This window comes from Mobula birostris, chromosome 13 (genome assembly GCF_030028105.1).
Source record: "Mobula birostris isolate sMobBir1 chromosome 13, sMobBir1.hap1, whole genome shotgun sequence".
Lineage (NCBI taxonomy): Eukaryota > Metazoa > Chordata > Chondrichthyes > Myliobatiformes > Myliobatidae > Mobula > Mobula birostris.
Genome location: NC_092382.1, coordinates 33,913,587 through 33,937,685, shown reverse-complemented (window position 1 = coordinate 33,937,685; position 24,099 = coordinate 33,913,587). Strand labels below are relative to the sequence as shown.

The following is a 24,099-nucleotide window of genomic DNA, read 5'->3' as shown; positions in this document are numbered from 1 at the left end:
TCTGGACCTTCCAAATTTCAGTAAGATCACCCCTCATTACTCTAAATTCCAAACTGCACAGGTCTTTTAGCTCCTCAGGGAAGGACAACCTTCTCATCCCAGTAATCAGCTGAGTGAATCTCTTCTCATCAACCTTCAATGCTAGTCTCTACTTTTGTTTAAATAAGGGTACCAAAGCAGGACATAATATTCCAGGTGACGTCACACATCCTCCTTTGTGTAATAGTAGTCCTCTAAACTCTAACCCCTCACAATGATGACAAAATGTCCTTTACCTTCCTGATTGTTTGCTGCAGCTTCATGTTCACTTGATATTATTTTATTCGCAATAACACTTCAATCTCTCTGTAATATGTTCATCTCAAATTTTCTCCGTTTAGATTTTTTTCTAAAACTTGACATGCAAAATTTATTCACAAAAAATATACAGTACATTGTATTCTTCACATTTGTAATGTTGTTCAAACAATATGCTCGTAGTGTCCTGTTTTGTCACATATTCATTTGTCACTTTATTAGGTAGACCTGTACATCTGCTTGTTAATGCAAATATTTAAACAGCAAATTTTGAGTCAGCAACTCAATGCAAAAGTGCCTGCAAACATGGTCAAAAGGTTCAGACCAAACATCAGAATGGGGAAGAAAGTGATCAAAGAGTATGACAGTGAAATAATTGTTGGTGCCACATGGGGCAGTCTGAGCATCTCCAAAACTGCTGACGTGCCGGTATTTTCATGCACAACAATCGCTCTAGTTGAGAGAGGATGGTCCAAAAATAAAGTTGTACAGGGCAGTATGAATGTTCAGGAATGTAAGGAGCTGTGGAGAGTGGATGACTCAGATCAATACATTACAGACACACCCCTCCCCACTGTCACTAGTTTCTACATGAGGAGCTACTCAAGAAGGCAACGTCTATCATCAAACATCAAGACCATGCCATCTTTTCACAGATACTATCAGGCAGAAGGTATGTAACCCTGAAGTCCTCACAAGGGTAGGTTTCACACAGTGAACAATAGAGCACTGGTGATTGTGGTAGAGCAAAATAATCTGGGAATACAACGGCAGATGGGCCTTCATAAATCAAAGTATTGTTATGTTGAAGTTGTGTAAGCCTGGCTTATAGTATTGTGTGCAACTTTGATCACCTGACCTGTAGGAGAGATGTAAGCAAGGTTGAAAGAGTACGGAGACAATCTACAGGGTTGTTGCTGGATCTGGAGGATCTAAATTAGAAAGAAAGATTGACTAGGTTAGGACTTTATTCCTTGGGACGTAGAAGATTGAGAGGAGACCTGATACAGGTATACAGCATTATGAGAGGTATAGATAGCATAAATACCGGCAGGCTTCTTTCACTGAGGCTGGGTGAGATTACAATTGAGGTCTTAGGTTAATGGTGAGTGGTGAAAATGTCCAGGGGAACACGAGGGAAACTTTCTTCACTCAGAGGGTTGCATGCGTGTGGAATAAGCTGCCAGCATAAGTGGTGCATATGAACCCGATTCAACGTTTAAGAGAAGTTCGAATCAGTACACAGATGGTATGTGTATGGATGGCTATGGTCCCAGTACAGGTTGATGGCAGTGGGCACTTTAAGTGGTTCAGCATGGACTCAATGGGGCGAACAGCCTGTTTCTGTGCTATACTTTCCTGTGACTCTATGTCCTATCTATCACCTCCTCAGCCTCCTGGAAGTCCTATTCTCAATTATTGACGAAATGAAATAACATACTAATCTGAATTATACTCCATCTGCCATTCATTTGATCACATCAAGAGATGATCAAGATCTCTCTGCAAGTCCCGATACCATGTTCACTGTTTTCCACATCACCTGTTTTAGTGATGCATACATCTCAGCCAGTTCTCTCCCATTTCCCTCCATTCCAACAGTGCTGTTGGCCTGGAGATTTCTCAATACATTTTGAGATATTTAGCACCTCCTCTGCTATGATGTAGACTATCACAAAACCATTTGCATTGACTATTTTAAGTTTTGCATCATTCTCTACAATGAAAAAAAAGCAGGATAAATATTGATTTAAGATCTTGCCCATCTGCTGAGGCTCAATATAAAGAAGTTTACTTCCAGAAGTGATCAATTTTTGATCTCTTTTTGGTACATCACGTGGATGCTCTTCAACACTCGTTGTGCATTAAAGTTTAATTTGTCAGAGCCCACAGTCTTACTAATGTCCGGTGTGTTAGAGGAAGCTGATAGACTGTGATTGATCGACTCCCTGTATCAGAGACAGAGACAACATCAGGTGAGAAGCCACGTGAGAGCTTTGAGTAATAGTGACAAACAAGACTGAGGTGACAGAGGGAGTTGGGACTCGGGCGAGTGTATGCATTTCCTGTGCCCTTAGCCCCCACAGAGATAACAATGACTATAGCAGCCGTATTTGTCACATGTGCATTGACACATATAGGGAAACACGTTGTTTGCGTTGGAGAGGTGCCGTGGCAGTTCGCAAGTGTTGCCATGCATTCGGTGCCAACACAGCATATCCACAACTCAGTAACCCTACCTGTGCATCTTTGGAATGTGGGAGGAAACCGGGGCAGCCAGAGGAAGCTCCCACAGCGAAAGTGTGCAGGCTCCTTTCGGGCAGTGGCCGGAATTGAAACGCAATCTTAAAGCTTATGCTAACCACTATTCCACCATGTCATTCTGTTATCCTTAACTTAAATACTCCAACACTGGTCACTAATATCTCCCACTCAAGAATGACCTCCAAAGTCCTCTCCACTTATTTACACTCTTACTGCTGTGCTCAGTGATTCTAACCAGACAGAGAGAGTCTCCCTGAGAGTTTGAGGGAACAGGCATGGTGTTTGCCAAGTTACACTGTTTCATTTACTGATTCCCAAAAATGATTCCGGAATGGAAAGGCTTGTCATAGGAGGAGGTTTTGGTGCTTTGGGAAGCTAATCACTGGAATTTAAAAGGATGATTGGGACCTTCAATGAAACCTATCGAATATTGAACGGCTTTGATAGAGTGGATGTAGAGAGGATGTTTCTCATGATATGGAGGTGGATGGAAGAGGTCTGAGACCAGAAAACACAGCCTCCTAATAGAGGGGGCTGAAGGAAGTCAATTTAGAACAATGAGGAGGAATATGTTTACTCAGAACGTGGAGAATATGTGAAATTCTTTGCCACAGATGTCTAAGGAGGACAGGTGATCTGTTATATTTAAGGCAGAGGTTGACAGAATCTTGATTAGTCAGAGCATGAAAGGATATGGTGATAAGACAGGAGATTGTGGTTGAGAGGGAAATCTGTCTTTCCTGATGCAATTTTTGAGGAAATAACAGCAAATACAGACAAAGGAGAGTTAATGGATATTGTTTATTTGGATTTTCAGAAGGCATTTGATAAGGTGCTGCACATAAGGCTGCTGAATAAGATAAATGCTCGTGGTATTACAAGAAAGGTGGAGCGCTTAACAAAGTGTGGTCGCACCCAGAGTAATGCATTTACTCTGGTGGCCCCACTAGAGGAAGGATGTCGAGTCTTTGTAGAGGCTGCTGAAAATATTAACAAGGGTGCTACCTGGATTAGAGAGCATGCGCGACGACGGGAGTTTAGACAAACAGCGACTGTTTTTATTTACTAGAGCGGAGGAGGCTGAGAGTAGATCTGATTGATGTTTCTAAGTTTATGAGCGGCACAGATATACAAGACAGACAGTATCTTTTCTTCAGGGTTGAAATTTCCAGTAGAAGGGGCCATGAATTTAAGATCAGATGGGGATAATTCTAAAGGACATGTGAGGTACAGTTTGTTTTTCAATTTGAGGTTGTGGGTATTTGTCAATTTAACATTATTATTTCGGCCACACTGCGGAATGTACCGTCCTCAGCAAAGTGGGCAAAAGGATTCACTCCCCGGATTACCCCATCCCGGGACTGGTGTCCCATGAGCACTGCCTCCGGGCTCTTACTGCCTGTGTAATTACCCAGGGCATCACTTGGGGGCGCTCTCCGGACTGAACATACATCGGAGGCAGTTCCGCTGATCCGGAGGTGGAATTACGTCTCTGGAACTGACTCTGACGTCACAGAGCGCGCTGCTGGAGACGGGGTCCGTCAGAAACTTTGGGAATTAAATCTGTCACGGTCCATTAAAGGCGCGGGGGAGGGGGTGGGCGGAGAGTCTGTCAAACTGTGGGTGGGGATGTGCACACATTCAGATGTTCACAGTATCAGACTCAGTCCGGATCTGAGTTCCTGCAGAGACTTCAGTTCCTCTTCCCCGGTCCAACTGATCCGATTGTCCCACAGCCTGAAACAGATGGAAGAATGAAGAGGAAATAACAAATTACACAACAGTGTCAGCAACAGAGGACTAGGGTTAATGTTTCAACAACATTCACAGACAAACACAAGCGGAAACCCGGCGGATCCGCTGATATTTTATGACATTGAATATGAACACAATCACTCACCAGATCCGCTCCAGATTCGGGAGGGCCAGTATGAGGCGGCGAAGAGTGGGGACAGATTGGTCTGTGAGCGAGTTTGATCCCAGATCCAGCTCTGCCAGTGATTGGGTTGCACTGAGAGCGGAGACGAGATCATCGACACCAGCATCAGTGAGACCGACCTTGTACAACCTGGAGATGAGAGAGAGTGAGGGTGAAGGACATCGAGAGACAGTGGACGCTATGAATCTCGAATGTTTACCAATAAGACAATTACTGATCACATTAATGTTCAGCGTCAGACACCCAGTGACTGTAAAGACAATCTCCCACAGTCTTACACTTACCACAGTTTCTGCATTTTACACTCCGAGTTCGTCAGCGCCTCAGACACCAGTTTCACCCCTGAATCTCCTAGTTCATTTTCATTCAGGTTCAGCTTCGTCAGTGAAGGGTTTGTGCTGAGAACGGAGGCAAGATGCTCGGCACCAGAATCTGTGAGACCGACATTGCTCAGCCTGTGGATGAAAGGGAGAGTGTGGGTAAAGGCCACAGAGAGACAGGAGACGGTAGAAATTCCCAGTGTTTATCAGTAATACATTACTGATCACCTTAATGTTCAGTGTCAGATACCCAGTGACTATAACCGCAATATCCCTTTCTGACACTTACCATAGTGTCTGTATTTTACACTCTCGATTCCTCAGAGCTGCAGACAGCAGTTTCACCCCTGAATCTCCCAGTTTATTCATCCCAAGTCTAAACACAAACAGACAAATTGATGAACAAATTGATTCAGACAGTGGTTCTGAGGGAATTCCTCTCACCCGGTATTTCAGGAAACATTAAACCCTTCAGTAAATCACTGACCAATTCACATGACTGTCAATGTCCCTCACTGGCCAGCTCCGAATGTTAGTAATTTAGCCTGTCGGTGTGACTCTGTAAACTTTCTATATTCTGTCTCAGTCCCCGACGTTTGGAAAAAAAATCCTGACGAGATGGTAGAAAGCTGCAGCGTTGAAGGGCTGGAAAAAGTCCCACAGGGAGGAAGAGTTGTGGATGAGAACGTGTCCATGGGAGATGGTGGAAGAAAAGCCCGCCAGGGCAAAAGGGATAGGCAGAGTAATCCCACAGGAGGAAGGGAGATGGGGAATAGAGATACCACGGGAGGGAAGGGGAATAGAGAAGAAAGATGCCACAGAAGGAAGGGAGATGGGAAAGAGATATCCCCACAGGACGAGGGGGGTGGAGAAGAGGGATTCCATGGGAGGACGGGGAATGGAGAAAAGAAATCCCACAGGAGGAAGGGGGATGTGGAAGACAGTTGCCACAGGAGGAAGGGGGATTGAGTGGATAATTACCACAGGAGGAAGGAGAATGGAGAAGAGAGATCCCACAGGAGGAAAAATGTATGCAGAGGATAGATCCCAAAGGAGGAAGTGGGATAGGGAAGCGAGATCCCACAATGAATTAAGATAGGTAAAGAGCCATCCCACAAGATGAAGCGGATATGGCAAAGACAGATCCCATAGGAGGAAAGGGAATGGGGAAGAGAGATCCCATAGGAGGAAGGCGGATGAAAAAGAGAGATCCCATAGGTGTAAGGCAGATGGGGAAGCAAGATTCCACAAGAGGATGTGATGCAGACGTAGATCGCACGGGGAGGGTTGGTCAGAATTGAACCCCACAATTGGAAGAGGTGATGCCCACATGAGTGTTGGGTATCTGGCAGTGAACAAAGTCACACTGTTGGAGTGATCGTGATAGTCACACGCGGGGAGAGGGGTTGGGAAGGATAATCTCGGGTATTTCTCTCCCTCTCACTGGGACATTCCTCTGATCCTCTCTTGTACTTCATCGGGAAGAGGGTGCGCAGATCCGTCACACCTGCTGCAGTCAGTGTCGGTGTCGATGTCAGTAACAGTGAGAAGGAACATTGTCAATTGACGTGTCACATGCAGCGAGAAACACGGCCATTCATGTGATTTACTACCATTAAACCAACGGCCATTGTTCGCTCATCTGAAGTCTCCAACATCTCTATACACGAAACCATAGGGCACTCCCGTTCTTGATTTACTGACCGATTGTCTATTAATTTGTCACAAAAACTCATAATCTGCTTTACCTTTACATTAAAACAAAATAATGAAATACTTTCACAGATCAGACTGAGAAATAAGTGAAGTTACCCCAACTCCTGGCATTTGTGCAGCCCAGGTACCAGCCGCTGGATTTCTTCACACTGAATGTGGCAGCCAACTAGGTCGATATGTTTTATTGTATCACAGAGTCCGATGACATGAGACAGGACCGCGCAGTCTATCGGGGTCAGTGTCATTCCACTGAATGAAAGTGCTTCCACAGATTCCAGTGCGGCCTGAGCCAGGCCACGATTCTGAGACTCAAACAGGTAGTGCAGTGTGTTCAGGAGGCTCCTTTTACCAGCTTCACTCCTCGTGTTTCCACTCTGGCGTTTAACCTCCTCCCTCACCCAGTCAATCACCCGGCAGGTTGTTTGACGGGGAAATGGTCCCAGAAACTCCTCCAGGCCCCGAGCCGTCATTGGAGAGGAGAGGCCAGCAACAAAACGGAGAAATACCTCAAATCGCCCATCTGTTGTGTTGTGGGCTTCAGTGAGGAATTTCAGAATATCCCCGGGATGTGGATTCATAAACTGTGCGAGTGCCGCTACAAACTCCTGGATGGTGAGGTGTGGGAATGTGTACACCACACATCGGGGAGAATCCTTTCTCTCCAAAAGCTCCATCAAGAACCCAGACAAGAACTGGGAAGGCTTCAGATTGTAGTTGATTAAATCTCCATTTGTAAATACAATCTTCTTGTCAAACACACCTCTGAAGGCCATCTGACCAACCCTGAATAACATGTCACGGGGGTTCTCAATCTCACGGCCGTAGTTTTTCAGGATGTTGTAAATATAGTAGGAATAGAGTTGGGTTATGGTCTTGGGAACTTGCTGTGGGACCCTGTCTCTTTTTGCGAAGAAGGGTCCCAGTGCCAAAGCGAGGATCCAGCAGTAGGAGGGGTTGTAGCTCATGGTGTACAGGATCTCGTTCTCCTCCACATGTTTGAAAACAGCTTCTGCTACCGTCTTATCTTCAAAATGCCTGATGAAATATTCCTTCCGTTCTTCATCGACAAATCCCAGGATTTCAGCCCTGACATTGATTTCTGCCTTTTCTAATAAATGTAACACAGTGGGGCGGGTGGTCACCAGCACTGAACACCCTGGCAGCAGCTTGTGCTGGATTAAACTGTACACAATATCCGACACTTCACACCACCACTCGGGATCTGGGCACTTGTGCTGAGGTTCTGTATCTCTCCGACTGTCAGCAAAATCAATTTTATGTTTGAATTCATCCAAGCCATCGAATATAAACAGCAATCCCTCTGGGTTTTTCCAAACCTCTCTCAGGAAATTCCCAAAGTAAGGATACTGATCCAAAATCAGTTCCCTCAGGTTTACTCTGCAGTTAATGGAGTTTAAATCCCTGAATTTGAAACTGAAGACAAACTGGAATTGTTGGTATATTTTCCCCGTGGCCCAGTCATAAACAATCTTTTGCACCATTGTTGTTTTCCCTATCCCCGAGACTCCAGCCAATGCTGCCGAACTCCCAGATTTGCATTTACTTTGGGAAAAGCTGCTCTGGAACAACTGATCAGTCCGGAGTTTTTCCAGCTCTCTGCGGAGATGTTGTTTTCTCCACTCCTCGTGGTCTCTGCCTCTCGCCAGCAGCTCGTGTTCCACCAGTCTCCGATCACGAATAGTAGAAATGACCGTGAGCTCAGCGTATCGATCAACCAGCTGGAAAACATTCACCTTTTCCGTCATCAGGATCGTGTTCTCTCTCAGTGTTTCTGTTTGTGCCCGCAGAGTCTCCTTGTGTTTCTGTTGAACATCTTCCATGGGAACAGAGAAAGAGTCAAAATGTTAGACGCCTCAACTCAGAACTTAGTAAACAACAAATAGTGCAGCACAAAGCTCTTGTATCAATTTAATTTATCAGAATATGTTCATACACTAAAGTAAATTTGGTTGCAGTGATTCAGAATTGTGACGAAAAACCAAGTTATCAGAAGATTGATGCTGATGAGAGAGATAAGGGGAACAATGGAGAAACATTTAAAATGCTAATAAGAGAGAAGAGCGAGATTAACGAGAAAGAAAGACATTTCAGATATTGACAGATCGATTGCTTTGAACCTGAACTGTTTGAAGTTTAATGGACAGGCGATACCCCAGCAGGGAGATAAAAAGAACAGGTTCGCTAAGGCATGACACACACCACGAGATCACGAGATAACGAGACCCTGGAAGAGCGTTGTGCCTCCACAAGTTGGTTAAAGTTGGAGGTCTGGTTCGAGGGAACCGACCATAGACTGACAGGGTGAAAAGGAATGATCGGCGGGAACCTGGTGTGTGCGTCCACCCTTGCCTGGGTGCCGGGTTCACCGCGGAAGAACGGTCGTATCCAGAATGGAGGGATCACAGTCGGTGAACCACAGAAGACATAAAAGGGTTCGCCCGAAAGCTAACTGCGAAGAACATCAAAGGTCTGTTTGAATCAAAATTTGCATTCTCTCTCTCTCTCCAATGGCACAACAGCGATTACTGCAAACTGTACTAAACTGAACTGAACTCCGCGTCACTTGAGACTGATCATTTTACCCCTAGACTGCGATAGAGCTTGGTTGATTCCTGTTACCCTAGTTCTGTGTACACGTGTGTATTATCATTGCTAACCTGTTTCATTTACATCCTTACGATTAGAGTACTGTGTTACTTATTTCTTTAATAAAGCTTTATTAATTTCTGTTAAACCAGACTCCAACTAAGTGGTCCATTTCTGCTGGTTTGGCAACCCAGTTACGGGGTACGTAACAGAATAAAACAAAAGAAACCTACTGCATGTCGATCAGCAACGTTGTAGGGGTGGTGGGGGTCAGCTGTCAAGGTCTCGCAAAGCTGACTCAGACAATCAGCGTTTCTAATCAAACATAAATAATTTATTCACCCTACTATACCACGGATGCTGGACAACTCACCGAGATCATCCAGAAGAATGTCCGGGCCTGCAGATCTGCAGTCTCATGTCCACTAAACAGTATACACGGGAAATACTCAGCAGGACAGGGAGAATAAAAACATAGAAACATAGAAAACCTAGAGAACAATACAGACTCTTCAGCCAACAAAGCTGTGCCGAACATGTCACTACCTTAGAATTACCTAGGCTTTATCCATAGCCCTCTACTTTTCTCAGCTCCATGTCGCCATCCAGGAGTTTCTCAGAAGACCCTACCGTTTCCGCTTCCACTAACATCGCCGGCAGCCCATTCCACGCACTCACCACTCTCTGCGAAAGAAAACTTACCCCTGACATCTCCTCTGTACCTACTTCCAAGCACCTTAAAACTATGCGCTCTCGTGCTCGCGATTTCAGCCCAGGGGAAAAGCCTTTGACTATCCACTCGATCAATGCCTCTCATTATCTTGTACACCTCTATCAGGTCACTTCTCATCCTCCGTCGCTCCAAGGAAACAAGTCCGAGCACACTCATACTGTAAGGCATTCTACCCAATCTAGGAAACATCTTTGTAAATCTCCTCTGCACCTTTTCTATGGTTTCCACGTCCTTCCTGTACTGAGGCGACCAGAATTGAGTACAGTACTCCAAGTGGGCTCTTTCCACTGTCCTGTATAGCTGTAATATTACATCTTGGTTCTTAAACTCAATCCCACGACTGATGAAGGCCAATGCACCATATGCCTTCTTAACCACAGAGTCAACTTACATTGCAGCTTTGAGTGTCCTATGAACTCGGACCCCAAGATCCCTCTGATCCTCCACACTTCCAAGAATCTTACCATTAATTCTATATTCTGCCATCATATTTGCCCTAACAAAATAAACCATCTCACACTTATCTGGGTTAAACTCCATTTGCCACTTCTCAGCCCAGATTTGCATCCCATCAGTGTCTCGTTGTAATCTCTGACAGCCCTTCACACTATTCACTACACCCTCAAGCTTCGTGTCATCAGCAGATTTACTAAACCATCCCTCCACTTCCTCATCCAGATCATTTATAAAAATCACGAACAGTAGGGATCCCAAAACCGATCCCCAAGGCACACCACTGCTCTGGAGAAAGGGAGAGAGTGGATGCTACAGATCTATTATTCAAATTGAACTAAAATTTTGAAAAGCAGGATCATTTCCAATCCCGGTAGCATCTGGTAAAACTCTCTTCTCCAAGTTCTCCAGATCCTTCCTGTAATGGACCGACAGAATTGAACCAATTCTCCAAGTGCAGCCAAACCAAAGTTTTATACATCTGTAACCTAAAGCTTCGATAGACTTAGTGCTCCGTACAATGAAGTGAACTATGTGATCATATCTTCTTCATTTACCTGTGTTGTCACACCTAGCGAGCTACGGACATTGACAACAAACTCCCTCTACACCTCAATGATGTTAGCGTCTGCCAGCTACTTTAAACATCCCCCATACCTTCACACTTTTCTGGATTAAACTCCATCTGCTATTTGCCCACCCTCCTCTGCAACTGATCTATACCCCACTCAACGGCTGTGAAGGCGGATGAAGGCTGCAACAAATCCGCCAGCTCCAATCGTCGTGGTTTCCATGCCATTGGAATCAGTTGGTTGATTTGTGAAGTATTGTGTGCTTCTTGGAGTGCAACATCAAGTATTCGTTAAACAAATTCACGCACAGGCGTCTTCGCTCTGGGGGCCACTTCTTCAGAATGAAGACCATCATCCTCGACCTCGAGGGATAGCCACGACGATACCCCACTGGACTCTTTGAGACATTTCTTCCCTCTCCATTACTCATTGTCTCACCTCAGCTTCAGAAAGCATATATTTCATTTGCAGACTAAATTCACAACATTTCCCGCCACGGTCACGGGACGGTGACAAACTATGCTCTAATCCTCTTTGGAACATGCCGGTTCGAAATTCTGATCAGCTGATATATATCGACTCTCACCAGACGGAGATTTGCCCTGTAACAGTTGCTCCTCACCTGACTTCTACCATTTAATCTGCCTTCCCCAATTTAACATCCCCACCCTGTGTATCACCTAAGCTGCAGACCTCTCTTTATTCATAACCATCTCAGAACTTGAGTTGTGTTCATTGTTCCCGAAACCTCTCCCACTGAAACCCGAGCCCGTCCTGAAATAAGGGATAGCCGATGTCAATGTAGGACCTGGTCTGGATGAGGTGTGGGAAAGTTACTTGCAGTGAAAGTACACCTGAAGAATGTGAAACCTCACGGTATGTCAGGATCCTGACAGGAGTGTGCGGGACCTCAGAGTGTTCCAGAGCCTTGTAAAGTAGTTAAAGGGTTTCACATTGTGTGACGGCTCTTGCAGGAGTGTATGGCATCTCGCAGCGTGTAGGTAGACGGCAAGAGGCTTGTGGAGTCTCGCAGCGTGTCAGCCCCTGCCAGGGATGTGTGGTGTCTAGCGGTGTGTCAGTACCCTGCCAGAGATGTGCAGGGTTTCACAGCGCATTAGGATCCTGCCAGGGGTGTGTGGTGTCTAGCGGTGTGTCAGTACCCTGCCAGAGATGTGCAGGGTTTCACAGCGCATTAGGATCCTGCCAGGGGTGTGTGGGGTTTCCAAATAACAGGTATACTCTACATAAGGGTTTATTGTGTAACGGATCTTGAAAATGACATTTTAGTCTTCACCATGTATCCGGGGCCAGCAAATACCGTTTATATCATCTTCTTAGAGAGTTGAGAGTTCTGAGGAAAACAGTGGTGATCTGGCGCTAAACGATGCAGGCATGTTTTCTCAGTAGTCATTCATTCAACGTATTCGAGTGAGACAGGGAACGTAGGAAAGCATGGATTGCATAAACAGTTACATTAGAGAATGGCAAACTAGTAGAGAAGTTGTTCTTCAAAGATCCAGGGGAGTATCTATTGCATGTTCAGAAGTGGTTACCTAGAGTGCCAGGATTTAGGTGTTTCAGAAAGAACAGGGAGGAATACAAAAGGGCTGGGCGTGGCACTGCTGATCAGAGATAATGTCACGGTTGCAGGAAAGGAGGAAGTTATGGAGGGATTGCCTACTGAGTCTCTGTGGGTGGAAGTTATAAACAGGAAGAGGTCAATAACTCTACTGGACGTTTTTTTATCGACCACCCAATTGTAACATGGACATCGAGCAGCAGATGGGGAGACAGATTCTGGAAAGATGCAAGAATAACCGGGTTGGCGTGGCGGGAGGTTTTAATTTCCAAAATATTGATTGCAATCACCCTAGAGCAAGGGCTTCAGATGAGGTGGAGTTTGCTAGGTGTATTCAGGAAGGTTTCCTGATATAATATGTAGATAAGCCTACAAGAGGAGAAGCTGTACTTGATCTGGTATTGGGAAATGAACCTGGTCAAGTGTCAGATCTCTCAGTGGAATAGCATTTTGGAGATAGTTATTACAATTCTGTCTCCTTTACCATAGCATTAGAGCGGGGTAGGAACAGACAAGTTAGGAGTAAGGAGAAATATGAAGTAATTGGGCAGGAACTTGGAATCATAAATTGGGAACAGATGTTCTCAGGGAAATGTATGGCAGAAATGTGGCAAACGTTCAGGGGATATTTGCGTGGCATTCTGCATAGGTGCGTAGAGTACAGGAACCGTGGTGTACAAAAGCTGTTGAAAATCTCGTCAAGAAGAAAAGAAAAGCTTACGAAAGGTTCAAAAATCTAGGCAATGCTAGAGACCTAGAAGATTATAAGGCTAGCAGGAAGGCGCTTAAGGATGAAATTAGGAGAGCCAGAAGGGGCCATGAGAAGGCCTTGGCGGGAAAGATTAAGGAAACCACCCAAGGCATTCTACAAGTATGTGAACAGCAAGATGATAAGAGAGAATAGGACCAATCAAGTGTGACAGTGGAAAACTGAGTATGGAACCGGAAGAGATAGCAGAGGTTCCTAGTAAGCACTTTGCTTCAGTATTCACTACGGAAAAGGATCTTGGCGAGCATACAGACATGAAGAAAGAGGACGTGCTGGAGCTTTTGGATAAGTCTCCGGGACCAGACGAGATGCACCTCAGGTTACTACGGGAGGCGACGGAGCAGATTGATGAGTCTCTGGCAACTATCAACGCATCATCAATCGAGACAGGAGAGGTTCCAGTGGGTTGTAGGTTTGTAGATGTTGTTCCCTTATTCAAGAAAGGGAGTAGAGATTGCACCGGAAATTATAGACCAGTGAATCTTACTTCAGGAATTGGTAGACCGATGGAAAAGACACTGAGAGGCAGGATTTATGAACATTCGGAGAGGCATAATATGATTAGGAATAGTGAGCATTGTTTTATCAAAGGCATGTCGTGCCTTACGAGCCTGATTGATTTTTTTTGAGGATGTGACTAAACACATTGATGAGGTAGAGCAGTAGATATACAGTATAATGGATTTTAGCAAGGCATTTGACATGGTACCCGATGCAAGGCTTATTGAGAAAGTACGAAGTCATACGATCCAAGGGGGCATTGCTTTGTGGATGTAGAACTGGCTTGCCCACAGAAGGCAAAGTGTGGTTGTAGGTGGTTCATATTCTGCATGGAGGTCGATGACTCAGGGATCTGTTCGGGGTCCCTTTCACTTCGTGATTTTTATCATTGACCTGGATGAGGAAGTGGAGTAATGGATTAATACATTTGCTGATGACACAAAGCTTGAGAGAGTTGTGGATAGTGTGGAGGGCTGTCAGAGGTTACAGCGGGACATCGATAGGATGCAAAATTGGGCAGAGAGGTGGCAGATGGAGTTTAACCCAGATAAGCGTGAGGTGGATTATATTGGTAGGTCAAATATGATGGCAAAATATAATATCAATGGTAAGCCTTTTGGCAGTGTGGAGGATCGGAGGGATCATGGGGTCCGAGTCCACAGTACACTCAAAGCTGCTGCGCAGGTTGACCCTGTAATTAAGAAGGTATACGGTGCATTGGCCTTCATCAACCGTGGGACTGAGTTTAAGAATCGAGATGTAATGTTACGGCTACATAGGACTCTGGTCAGACCCCACCTGGAATACTGTGCTCAGTTCTGGTCATCTCAGTACAGGAAGAATATGGAAAATATAGAAAGGGTGCAGAGGGGATTTACAAGGATGTTGCCTGGATTAGGGAGCATGCATTTTGAGAAGAGGTTGAGTGAACTCGGCTTTTTCTCTCTGGAGGATGAGAAGTGACCTGACAGAGCTGTACAAAATAATGAGAGGCACTGATCGTGTGGATAGTCAGAGGCTTTTTCCCAGGGCTGAAATGGCTAGCATGAGAGAACATAGTTTTAAGGTGCTTGGAAGTAGGTAAAAAGGAGATGTCAGGGGTAAGTTTTTTACGCAGAGAGTGGTAAGTGTTTGGGATGGTCTGCCGGTGGTGGGAACGGGTACGATAGCGTCTTTTAAGAGACTCCTGGATAGGTACATAGAGCTTCGAAAAATAGAGGGCTATGCGTAAACATAGGTAATTTCTGAAGTAACTGACATTACTCAATGTTAGGCGCAGCATTGAGGGCCGATGGGCCTGCATTGTGTTGTAGGTTTTCTATGTATCTATGTTTCTAAGTCGGTGTGAGAATTCTACAGCTGTATCTGTTCCCTTGGGAAGCAGCATGAAGAACATTGAAGAATAATTTTGCAGGCAATTTGTAGAGATATACTAAGTCAGTGGTGCAAGGAAACTGAGGGGTTTTGGTGGCAGAATATGGACCGAAACAATAATTACGGAAGTGACAGAGACTGAGAGGTCTTTCTAAAGTTCCTAATTAGCCTATCTCAGGTCCTATAAGAACAATAACAGATTTGGAATTTGTTCTTGGAAATGAGAGACGCTGAACCAGGACACTGGAAGGGATCCCTCATGTTTCTGATGAAGACTTTCGAATACTGAGATACAACATGGGCTACTGTAAGATTAATAACTGTTGCAATATCTGTCTTTCCTTCGCCCTCTCCTCTGTTAGATGTGCAGTTGGATGATACAACACTGTCTGTGAATATGAAGCTTTTCGGACTCTGAGCACTTGCAATGCCCAAGGCTTCATTTTCACAGATGCAATGTGCTTATGGATGAAGTGAGCTTCTCATTAGTCTGGCGCAATTTAATTTATCTCAACATTTTTTTATAGAAAACATACATAGAAAACATACATAGAAAATAGGTGCAGGAGTAGGCCATTCGGCCCTTCGAGCCTGCACCGCCATTTATTATGATCATGGCTGATCATCCAACTCAGAACCCCACCCCAACCTTCGCTCCATACCCCCTGACCCCCGTAGCCACAAGGGCCATATCTAACTCCCTCTTAAATATAGCCAATGAACTGGCCTCAACTGTTTCCTGTGGCAGAGAATTCCACAGATTCACCACTCTCTGTGTGAAGAAGTTTTTCCTAATCTCGGTCCTAAAAGGCTTCCCCTCTATCCTCAAACTGTGACCCCTCGTTCTGGACTTCCCCAACATCGGGAACAATCTTCCTGCATCTAGCCTGTCCAATCCCTTTAGGATCTTATACGTTTCAATCAGATCCCCCCTCAATCTTCTAAATTCCAACGAGTACAAGCCCAGTTCACCCAGTCTTTCTTCATATGAAAGTCCTGCCATCCCAGGAATCAATCTGGTGAACCTTCTTTGTACTCCCTCTATGGCAAGGATGTCTTTCCTCAGATTAGGGGACCAAAACTGCACACAATACTCCAGGTGTGGTCTCACCAAGGCCTTGTACAACTGCAGTAGTACCTCCCTGCTCCTGTACTCAAATCCTCTCGCTATAAATGGCAGCATACCATTCGCCTTCTTCACCGTCTGCTGTACCTGCATGCCCACTTTCAATGACTGGTGTATAATGACACCCAGGTTTCGTTGTACCTCCCCTTTTCCTAATCAGCCACCATTCAGATAATAATCTGTTTTCCTATTTTTGCCACCAAAGTGGATAACTTCACATTTATCCACATTAAATTGCATCTGCCATGAATTTGCCCACTCACCCAACCCATCCAAGTCACCCTGCATCCTCTTAGCATCCTCCTCACAGCTAACACTGCCACCCAGCTTCGTGTCATCCGCAAACTTGGAGATGCTGCATTTAATTCCCTCATCCAAGTCATTAATATATATTGTAAACGACTGAGGTCCCAGCACTGAGCCTTGCGGTACCCCACTAGTCACCGCCTGCCATTCTGAAAAGGTCCCGTTTATTCCCACTCTTTGCTTCCTGTCTGCTAACCAACTCTCCACCCACACCAATACCTTACCCGCAATACCGTGTGCTTTAAGTTTGCACACTAATCTCCTGTGTGGGACCTTGTCAAAAGCCTTCTGAAAACCCAAATATACCACATCCACTGGTTCTCCCCTATCCACTCTACCAGTTACATCCTCAAAAAATTCTATGAGATTCGTCAGACATGATTTTCCTTTCACAAATCCATGCTGACTTTGTCCGATCATTTCACCGCTTTACAAATGTGCTGTTATCACATCCTTGATAACTGACTCCAGCAGTTTCCCCACCTCCGATGTTAGGCTAACCGGTCTATAATTCCCCGGTTTCTCTCTCCCTCCTTTTTTAAAAAGTGGAGTTTCATTAGCCACCCTCCAATCCTCAGGAACTAGTCCAGAATCTAACGAGTTTTGAAAAATTATCACTAATGCATCCACTATTTCTTGGGCTACTTCCTTAAGCACCCTGGGATGCAGACCATCTGGCCCTGGGGATTTATCTGCCTTCAATCCCTTCAATTTACCTAACACCACTTCCCTACTAACATGTATTTCGCTCAGTTCCTCCATCTCACTGGACCCTCTGTCCCCTACTATTTCTGGAAGATTATTTATGTTCTCCTTAGTGAAGACAGAACCAAAGTAATTATTCAATTGGTCTGCCATGTCCTTGCTCCCCATAATCAATTCACCTGTTTCTGTCTGCAGGGGACCTACATTTGTCTTTACCAGTCTTTTCCTTTTCACATATCTATAAAAGCTTTTACAGTCCGTTTTTATGTTTCCTGCCAGTTTTCTCTCATAATCTTTTTTCCCCTTCCTAATTAAGCCCTTTGTCCTCCTCTGCTGAACTCTGAATTTCTCCCAGTCCTCAGGTGATCCACTTTCTCTGGCTAATTTGTATGCTTCTTCTTTGGAATTGATACTATCCCTAATTTCTCTTGTCAGCCACGGGTGCACTACCTTCCTTGATTTATTCTTTTGCCAAACTGGGATGAACAATTGTTGTAGTTCATCCATGCAACCTTTAAATGCTTGCCATTGCATATCCACCGTCAATCCTTTAAGTGTCATTTGCCAGTCTATCTTAGCTAATTCACGTCTCATACCTTCAAAGTTACCCCTCTTTAAGTTCAGAACCTTTGTTTCTGAATTAACTATGTCACTCTCCAACTTAATGAAGAATTCCACCATATTATGGTCACTCTTACCCAAGGGGCCTCTCACGACAAGATTGCTAATTAACCCTTCCTCATTGCTCAAAACCCAGTCCAGAATAGCCTGCTGTCTAGTTGGTTCCTCGACATGTTGGTTCAAAAAACCATCCCGCATACATTCCAAGAAATCCTCTTCCTCAGCACCTTTACCAATTTGGTTCACCCAATCTACATGTAGATTGAAGTCACCCATATAACTGCTGTTCCTTTATTGCACACATTTCTAATTTCCTGTTTAATACCATCTCCGACCTCACTACTACTGTTAGGTGGCCTGTACACAACTCCCACCAGCGTCTTCTGCCCCTTAGTGTTATGCAGCTCTACCCATATCGATTCCACATCTTCCCGGCTTATGTCCTTCCTTTCTATTGCGTTAATCTCTTCTTTAACCAGCAACACCACCCCACCTCCCCTTCCTTCATGTCTATCCCTCCTGAATATTGAATATCCCTGAACGTTGAGCTCCCATCCCTGGTCACCCTGGAGCCATGTCTCTGTGATCCCAACTATATCATAATCATTAATAACAATCTGCATTTTTAATTCATCCACCTTATTACGAATGCTCCTTGCATTGACACACAAAGCCTTCAGGCGCTCTTTTACAACTCTCTTAGTCCTTTTACAATCATGCTGAAAAGTGGCCCTCTTTAATGCTTGCCCTGGATTTGTCGGCCTGCCACTTTTACTTTTCTCCATAGTACTTTTTGTTTCTACCCTCACTTTACACCCCTCTGTCTCTCTGCACTGGTTCCCAGCCCGCTGTTGTGAACTAACCTCCTCACGCCTAGCCTCTTTAATTTGATTCCCACCCCCAAACCATTCTAGTTTAAAGTCACCTCAGTAGCCCCCGCTAATCTCCCTGCCAGGATATTGGTCCCCCTAGGATTCAGGTGCAACCCGATTTTTTCATTTCTTCTCAGCTTCCTCGTCGCATTAACACAACACTGGGTTTCTCTGACCTAATTGACAGCTCTTACCCGTCCACAGTTTCCATCACACACCACAGGCAGACATGAATTTCAGTTCTGTAGATTTTTCAACCCTCACTGTCCCCCCACCCTACCCTCACCTCCACTGTCTCCTGATGGACTTCCCACTGTTTGCATTAAGAGAGTACAGATATAAACAGACTGGGTTGCAGTTGCTTTTTTGGGATTGGACAGGTTAGTTGGAATATGACCTGGTTTTCTGTTTAAAGGGAAGCTGTTGCTGGTATTCTGTGACTAGAACTTCAATCGATGTCCAACTCGAAGAACAGATTATCTGTGGGGACTGACGGAGTTTAGAGAAATGAATTAGGATGAGGGATGTTCGGCAGTGGGGAAGGGGGAGAGAGGCATGTAGGGTGAGGTTTTGACCTTTTGGGGTGCAGAGGTTTCCCAGATTTCCCCTCCACCGGATTGCTCCTTTGTCTGCTCTGACCCCGGTGGAGGCAGCTGTAGTTCCACACACCAGAGAGGAGTCACCCCTTTCCTCAAGTCCCAACTCTCAGCCTCGTTCCTCATTATGTCCTCTGAAAACTCTTCCTCCAGGAGACGATGTTTCTATGTGCCTTAGTATGTACTGTGTCACAGTGACAACATTTACCTGGTCAAACCCCCTTGACTCATCAACATGACCGTTCTGCGCAAGTGTCAGCGGTTGGTGGAAACAGCATTTTCTTCACCTACCTTTCAGCTCACTGGGGATCTCCCGTAAACCTTGAGCGGGGTCTGATCGCTCGTACGGTGCACAACCTGTTTAATTTTAAACAGTTTGGTGAAATCAGAATTATAGAGTGTGCATTGTTTGAATCCGAATTGACATTAATCTCTACTATTATCTCACCATATTCCTGTATTTCTTTAAGTATTTTGTCCAACTTTGGGACGCCATTCCGCATTTTCACAAACGATTCCCACATCACCCTCTGGGCGCGGGAGCCTCTCTCAATCACCAGGCTCAAGAGGAGTTTAGAACCATCCGCCAACTCTCCCTTATCAGCGAGATCAGAGACTTTCTGTGGGGTGCAGAAATGAACATATTGGGGACTGCCAGATTCACAGAGAATGCGAAGTAAGCGATGTTCCCTTTATCGGGATCACACGGCCAGATGCCGATCCTCTCTGGAGATGGGCTGTACATTCAGAGCAGAGCACAGAGAGGGGCATTCACCGTGAACCTGGCCCACCAGTCAATGAGATCCTGGCTGGTCTGTGACCACTTTGTTACAATGATTCCAACCCATAAATAATTCCTCATCAGATTTGACAGTGTCAATAACAAATCATAAAATATGATTTATCATAAAGCAGATGAACAAAGAAGTCAAGAAGCTTTTTTCATAACACGTGTTCAGTCTCAGAGAAGTTACAGAAAAGATGATCCGATTAATCTTCTCAGTCTGCCAGTATCCAACATGACGGCGGCTGGCACCCACTGTATTTCCATTTTCTTTTCTGGTGGCGTTTCTTCAGTGATTACATCACAACATCACAACATGGTAGTGTACCACGCAAGACACAGTTTGCAGTTACAAATTATAACACAAGCACCTCCACCCAAACGAGAACACTGTCGAGTTCCTGTGACACCCTCAGATGATGCCCAGGTTTTCACTGAAATCCTACGGTCACGCTCTGCAATCGTCCTAAACCGAAATACCGTATCATATTTCTATTTAATGTCCATTATGTTAAGCCTATACAACAGTTACCCGCTTCCCTCGCTGTGAAAATGAGCAATCACCCACCAGCCCGGGGGATATTTTCACCCCTTTTCTGTCATTGGTGCAGATTCATAATTTTGTGATTGTACAGGGCATGCAAAATTTGGGCACCCCTGGTCAAAATTTCTGTTACTGTGAATCGTTAAGTGAGTAGAAAATGAACTGATCTCCAAAAGACATGACGTTAAAGATAAAACATTCTTTGCAACATTTTAAACAAGATTAGTGTATTATTTTTGTTTTGTACAATTTTAGGGTGAAAAAAAGGAAAGGAGCACCATGTGAAAGTTTGGGCACCCCAAGAGATTTGAGCTCTCAGATAACTTTTACCAACGTCTCATACCTTAATTAGCTTGTTAGGGCTATGGTTTGTTCACAATCATCGTTAGGAAAGGCCAGGTGATGCAAATTTCAGAGCTTTATAAATACCAGGAACCTTCAAACCTTCTCCCAACAATCAGCAGCCATGGGTTCCTCAAAGCAGCTGCCCAGCACTCTGAATATTAAAACAAATAATGCCCACAAAGCAGGAGAAGGCTATAAGAAGATAGCAAAGCGTTTTCAGGTAGCCATTTCCTCAGTTCATAATGAAATTAAGAAATGGCAGTTAACAGGAACGGTGGAGGTCAAGTTGAGGTCTGGAAGAAGACGAAGAAAGCTTTCGAGAGAACTGATCGTAGGATTGCTAGAAAGACAAATCAAAACCCCGTTTGACTGGAAAAGACCTTCAGGAAAATATTTCAGACTCTGGAGTGGTGGTGCACTGTTCTACTGTGCAGCGACACCTGCACAAATAATGACCTTCATGGAGGAGTTATCAGAAGAAAACCTTTTCTGCGTCATCACCACAAAATTCAGCGTCAGAAGTTTACAAAGGAACATCTAAGCAAGTCCTGATGAAGGGTCTCGGCCTGAAACGTCGACTGCACCTCTTCCTAGAGATGCTGCCTGGCCTGCTGCGTTCACCAGCAACTTTGATGTGTGTTGCTTAAATTTGCAGCATCTGCAGAATTCCTGTTGTTTATACCTAAACAAGCCTGGTGCATTTTGGAAACATGAAGTTAAAATAGAACTTTTTGGCCGCGATGAGCAAAGGTTATGTTTGGAGAAAAAAGGGTGCAGAATTTCATGAAAAGAACACCTCTCCAACTGTTAAGCACGGGGGTGGATCGATCATGCTTTGGGCTTGTGTTGCAGCCAATGGCACGGGGAACGTATCACTGGTAGAGGGAAGAATGAGTTCAATTAAATACCAGCAAAATTCTGGAAGCAAACATCACACCGTCTGTCTTCTACAACAGGATAATGATCCGAAACACACCTCAAAAATACAAAATGGACTACCTCAAGAGGCGCAACCTAAAGGTTTTGTCATGGCCCTCTCAGTCCCCCGACCTAAACGTCATTGAAAATCTGTCGATAGACCTCAGAAGAGCAGTGCACGCAAGACAGACCAAGAATCTCAGAAAACTAGAAGTCTTTTGCAAGGACGAATGGGCGAAAGTCCCCCAAACAGAAAGCGTTTACATTATGTGATATTTGCCAAAAGGGGTGTTACTGAGTACTGACCATGCAGGGTGCCCAAACTTTTGCTTGGGGCCCTTTTACTTTTTTGTCATTTTAAAACTGTAAAAGATAGAAATTTAAAAAAAAAAACACTTGCTTAAAATATTAAAGAAATGTGTCATCTTTAACTTTATGCCTTTTGGAAATCAGGTCATCTTTTACTCGCTTAACTATTCACGGTAACAGAAATTTTGACCAAGGGTGCCCAAACTTTTGCATGCAAACTTTTTGTATATTCAGTATTTATTTCCCAGTTGTTCATTTATCTGCTTTAATATCCGATGAGTCAGATTTTGGACACCTATGATGTGTGAACATTCAAACCCATTCTCTCGCTCACTTACCCGATGTTCCTCTTCACTGAACTGATTCTCGAACGTTAACGCCAGGCTCATTCCGTGCACCACTCCTTCCATCGCCTGCTCCAGCCTGTCCCGGTAGAAGTCAATCAACTGCAGAAGCTTGAAATCGTTCCAGTTTGCCAGGAGCTCGGTGATTACTGAGCTCGGACCTGTGGAGCGAAGCGAAGGAAACTAAAGACATTATCCAACCTTTATTGCTCAACACCTTTCCATCCAGAACCTAAGGTCGGTGCACCATGTTACCAAACACAATCAGAAATAGACACACACAGGTGTTACCATTTTGAAGCACAAATCAAGGAAGGACTTACACAGCGAAAGACATGGAACTGAGAAATATAGATCCAACTCCAAGGAATTTAATTAATTGATAGTGGCGTCACGTGGAGACAGGGTATTAAAGAGAGTCCCGGAACATTTAATTTTGTTAACCTAGCTACTGAGTAGAGAAATTGGAGCTGTATGAGTCGTTCGTGAGGTCTTGTTTGGAGTATTGCGTGCAGTTGCACCTTAGATCGACTTCAGTATATTTCAATTCTCATTAATCCCACCTGCATTTACCTACTTCTTGAGCTGAATGGTTTGAGGTGGTTAACATTACACAGGTCTGTGAAAGTGGAAGTTAAAACGAAGATTAGGAACAATATTCTGCTTAGCCTGACATCAGTGATGTGAACAATTCTCGGCCATTGTAGAAGCTGTATCAGGAGAAAATTCAAAAGGCCTAACGAATTCAACAACACTTTGTGAAACAGAAATCACACTGGCTGAACCCCTTGCAATACTTTTGAGGATGCAACTAGCAGAATATATAAGGAGAGACCAGCGAATGTAGAATATTAGGATTTTCAGTAAAATCACGCATTACAGATTATCAGGCAAGCGTAAACCACGAGGGGTTGCGGATAAAGTAATGATACAGACACGAATTTGTTGGTCGAATTACATAGATTAGGCATAAATTGATTGTTTTCCGAATGGCAATGAGTGAGGAGTGGTACCACCGGAATCAATGCCAGGACCCGAGATATTCAGAAAGGCTATTTCCACGAGGGAAATAAATGAAACATCTCCATGTTTCTGAATGACCTAAATCTGGATGGAAGGCGAGAATCGAAGAGACAGGCTGCGACAGATTTAAATTTGTCCAGGAAGTTGAGAAATACCTGGCAGATACAGTACGAATAACAAATATACGACTGGCCACTTTGGTGGAAATGACAGGATGGCTGCGTACCCGGGTGTTTTTCTGATGTTGACGCCTCTGAGTCTCGACCCTCGCTGGCTCCATCAGCCATTGTGAAGACAGGTGTTAACAGATTCTAGTTCTCTGCAAGAAACAAAATCAAGAGTAGGGTCCGGTATTAATTTAGGTATAAAGGAGAAAGCTGATATCTGTACAGAACAACATACTGCCAAAAACATAGTCCTTTCCAATGAAATCATGATATGGCTTGATCCTTCTGCACACACCCAGACAACTTCTGGAAGA

At 44.5% G+C, this 24,099-nt stretch overlaps 1 protein-coding gene across 1 annotated transcript; it reads right to left on the bottom strand.

The window, feature by feature from the left end:
- Positions 1–4,118: 4,118 nt before the first annotated feature.
- LOC140207887 (NACHT, LRR and PYD domains-containing protein 3-like) lies at positions 4,119–23,472 on the bottom strand. Its single transcript, XM_072276430.1, has 9 exons — positions 23,469–23,472; positions 22,590–22,756; positions 19,800–19,971; positions 19,643–19,708; positions 6,634–8,371; positions 5,111–5,197; positions 4,786–4,956; positions 4,463–4,630; positions 4,119–4,299 (listed from the first exon to the last, which is right to left on the bottom strand). Exons 1-9 carry the CDS (start codon positions 23,470–23,472, stop codon positions 4,212–4,214), a joined length of 2,661 nt encoding a protein of 886 aa, XP_072132531.1. The 3' UTR covers positions 4,119–4,211.
- Between the last annotated feature and the right edge of the window lie 627 nt (positions 23,473–24,099).

Coding starts and splice junctions, on each gene's coding strand:
- LOC140207887 (XM_072276430.1), bottom strand. Junction 19,972..22,589: donor TCAGTGAAGAGGAACATCGG/GTAAGTGAGCGA, acceptor TGCACCCCACAG/AAAGTCTCTGATCTCGCTGA. Junction 5,198..6,633: donor CACAAATGCCAGGAGTTGGG/GTAACTTCACTT, acceptor GTTTGTGTTTAG/ACTTGGGATGAATAAACTGG.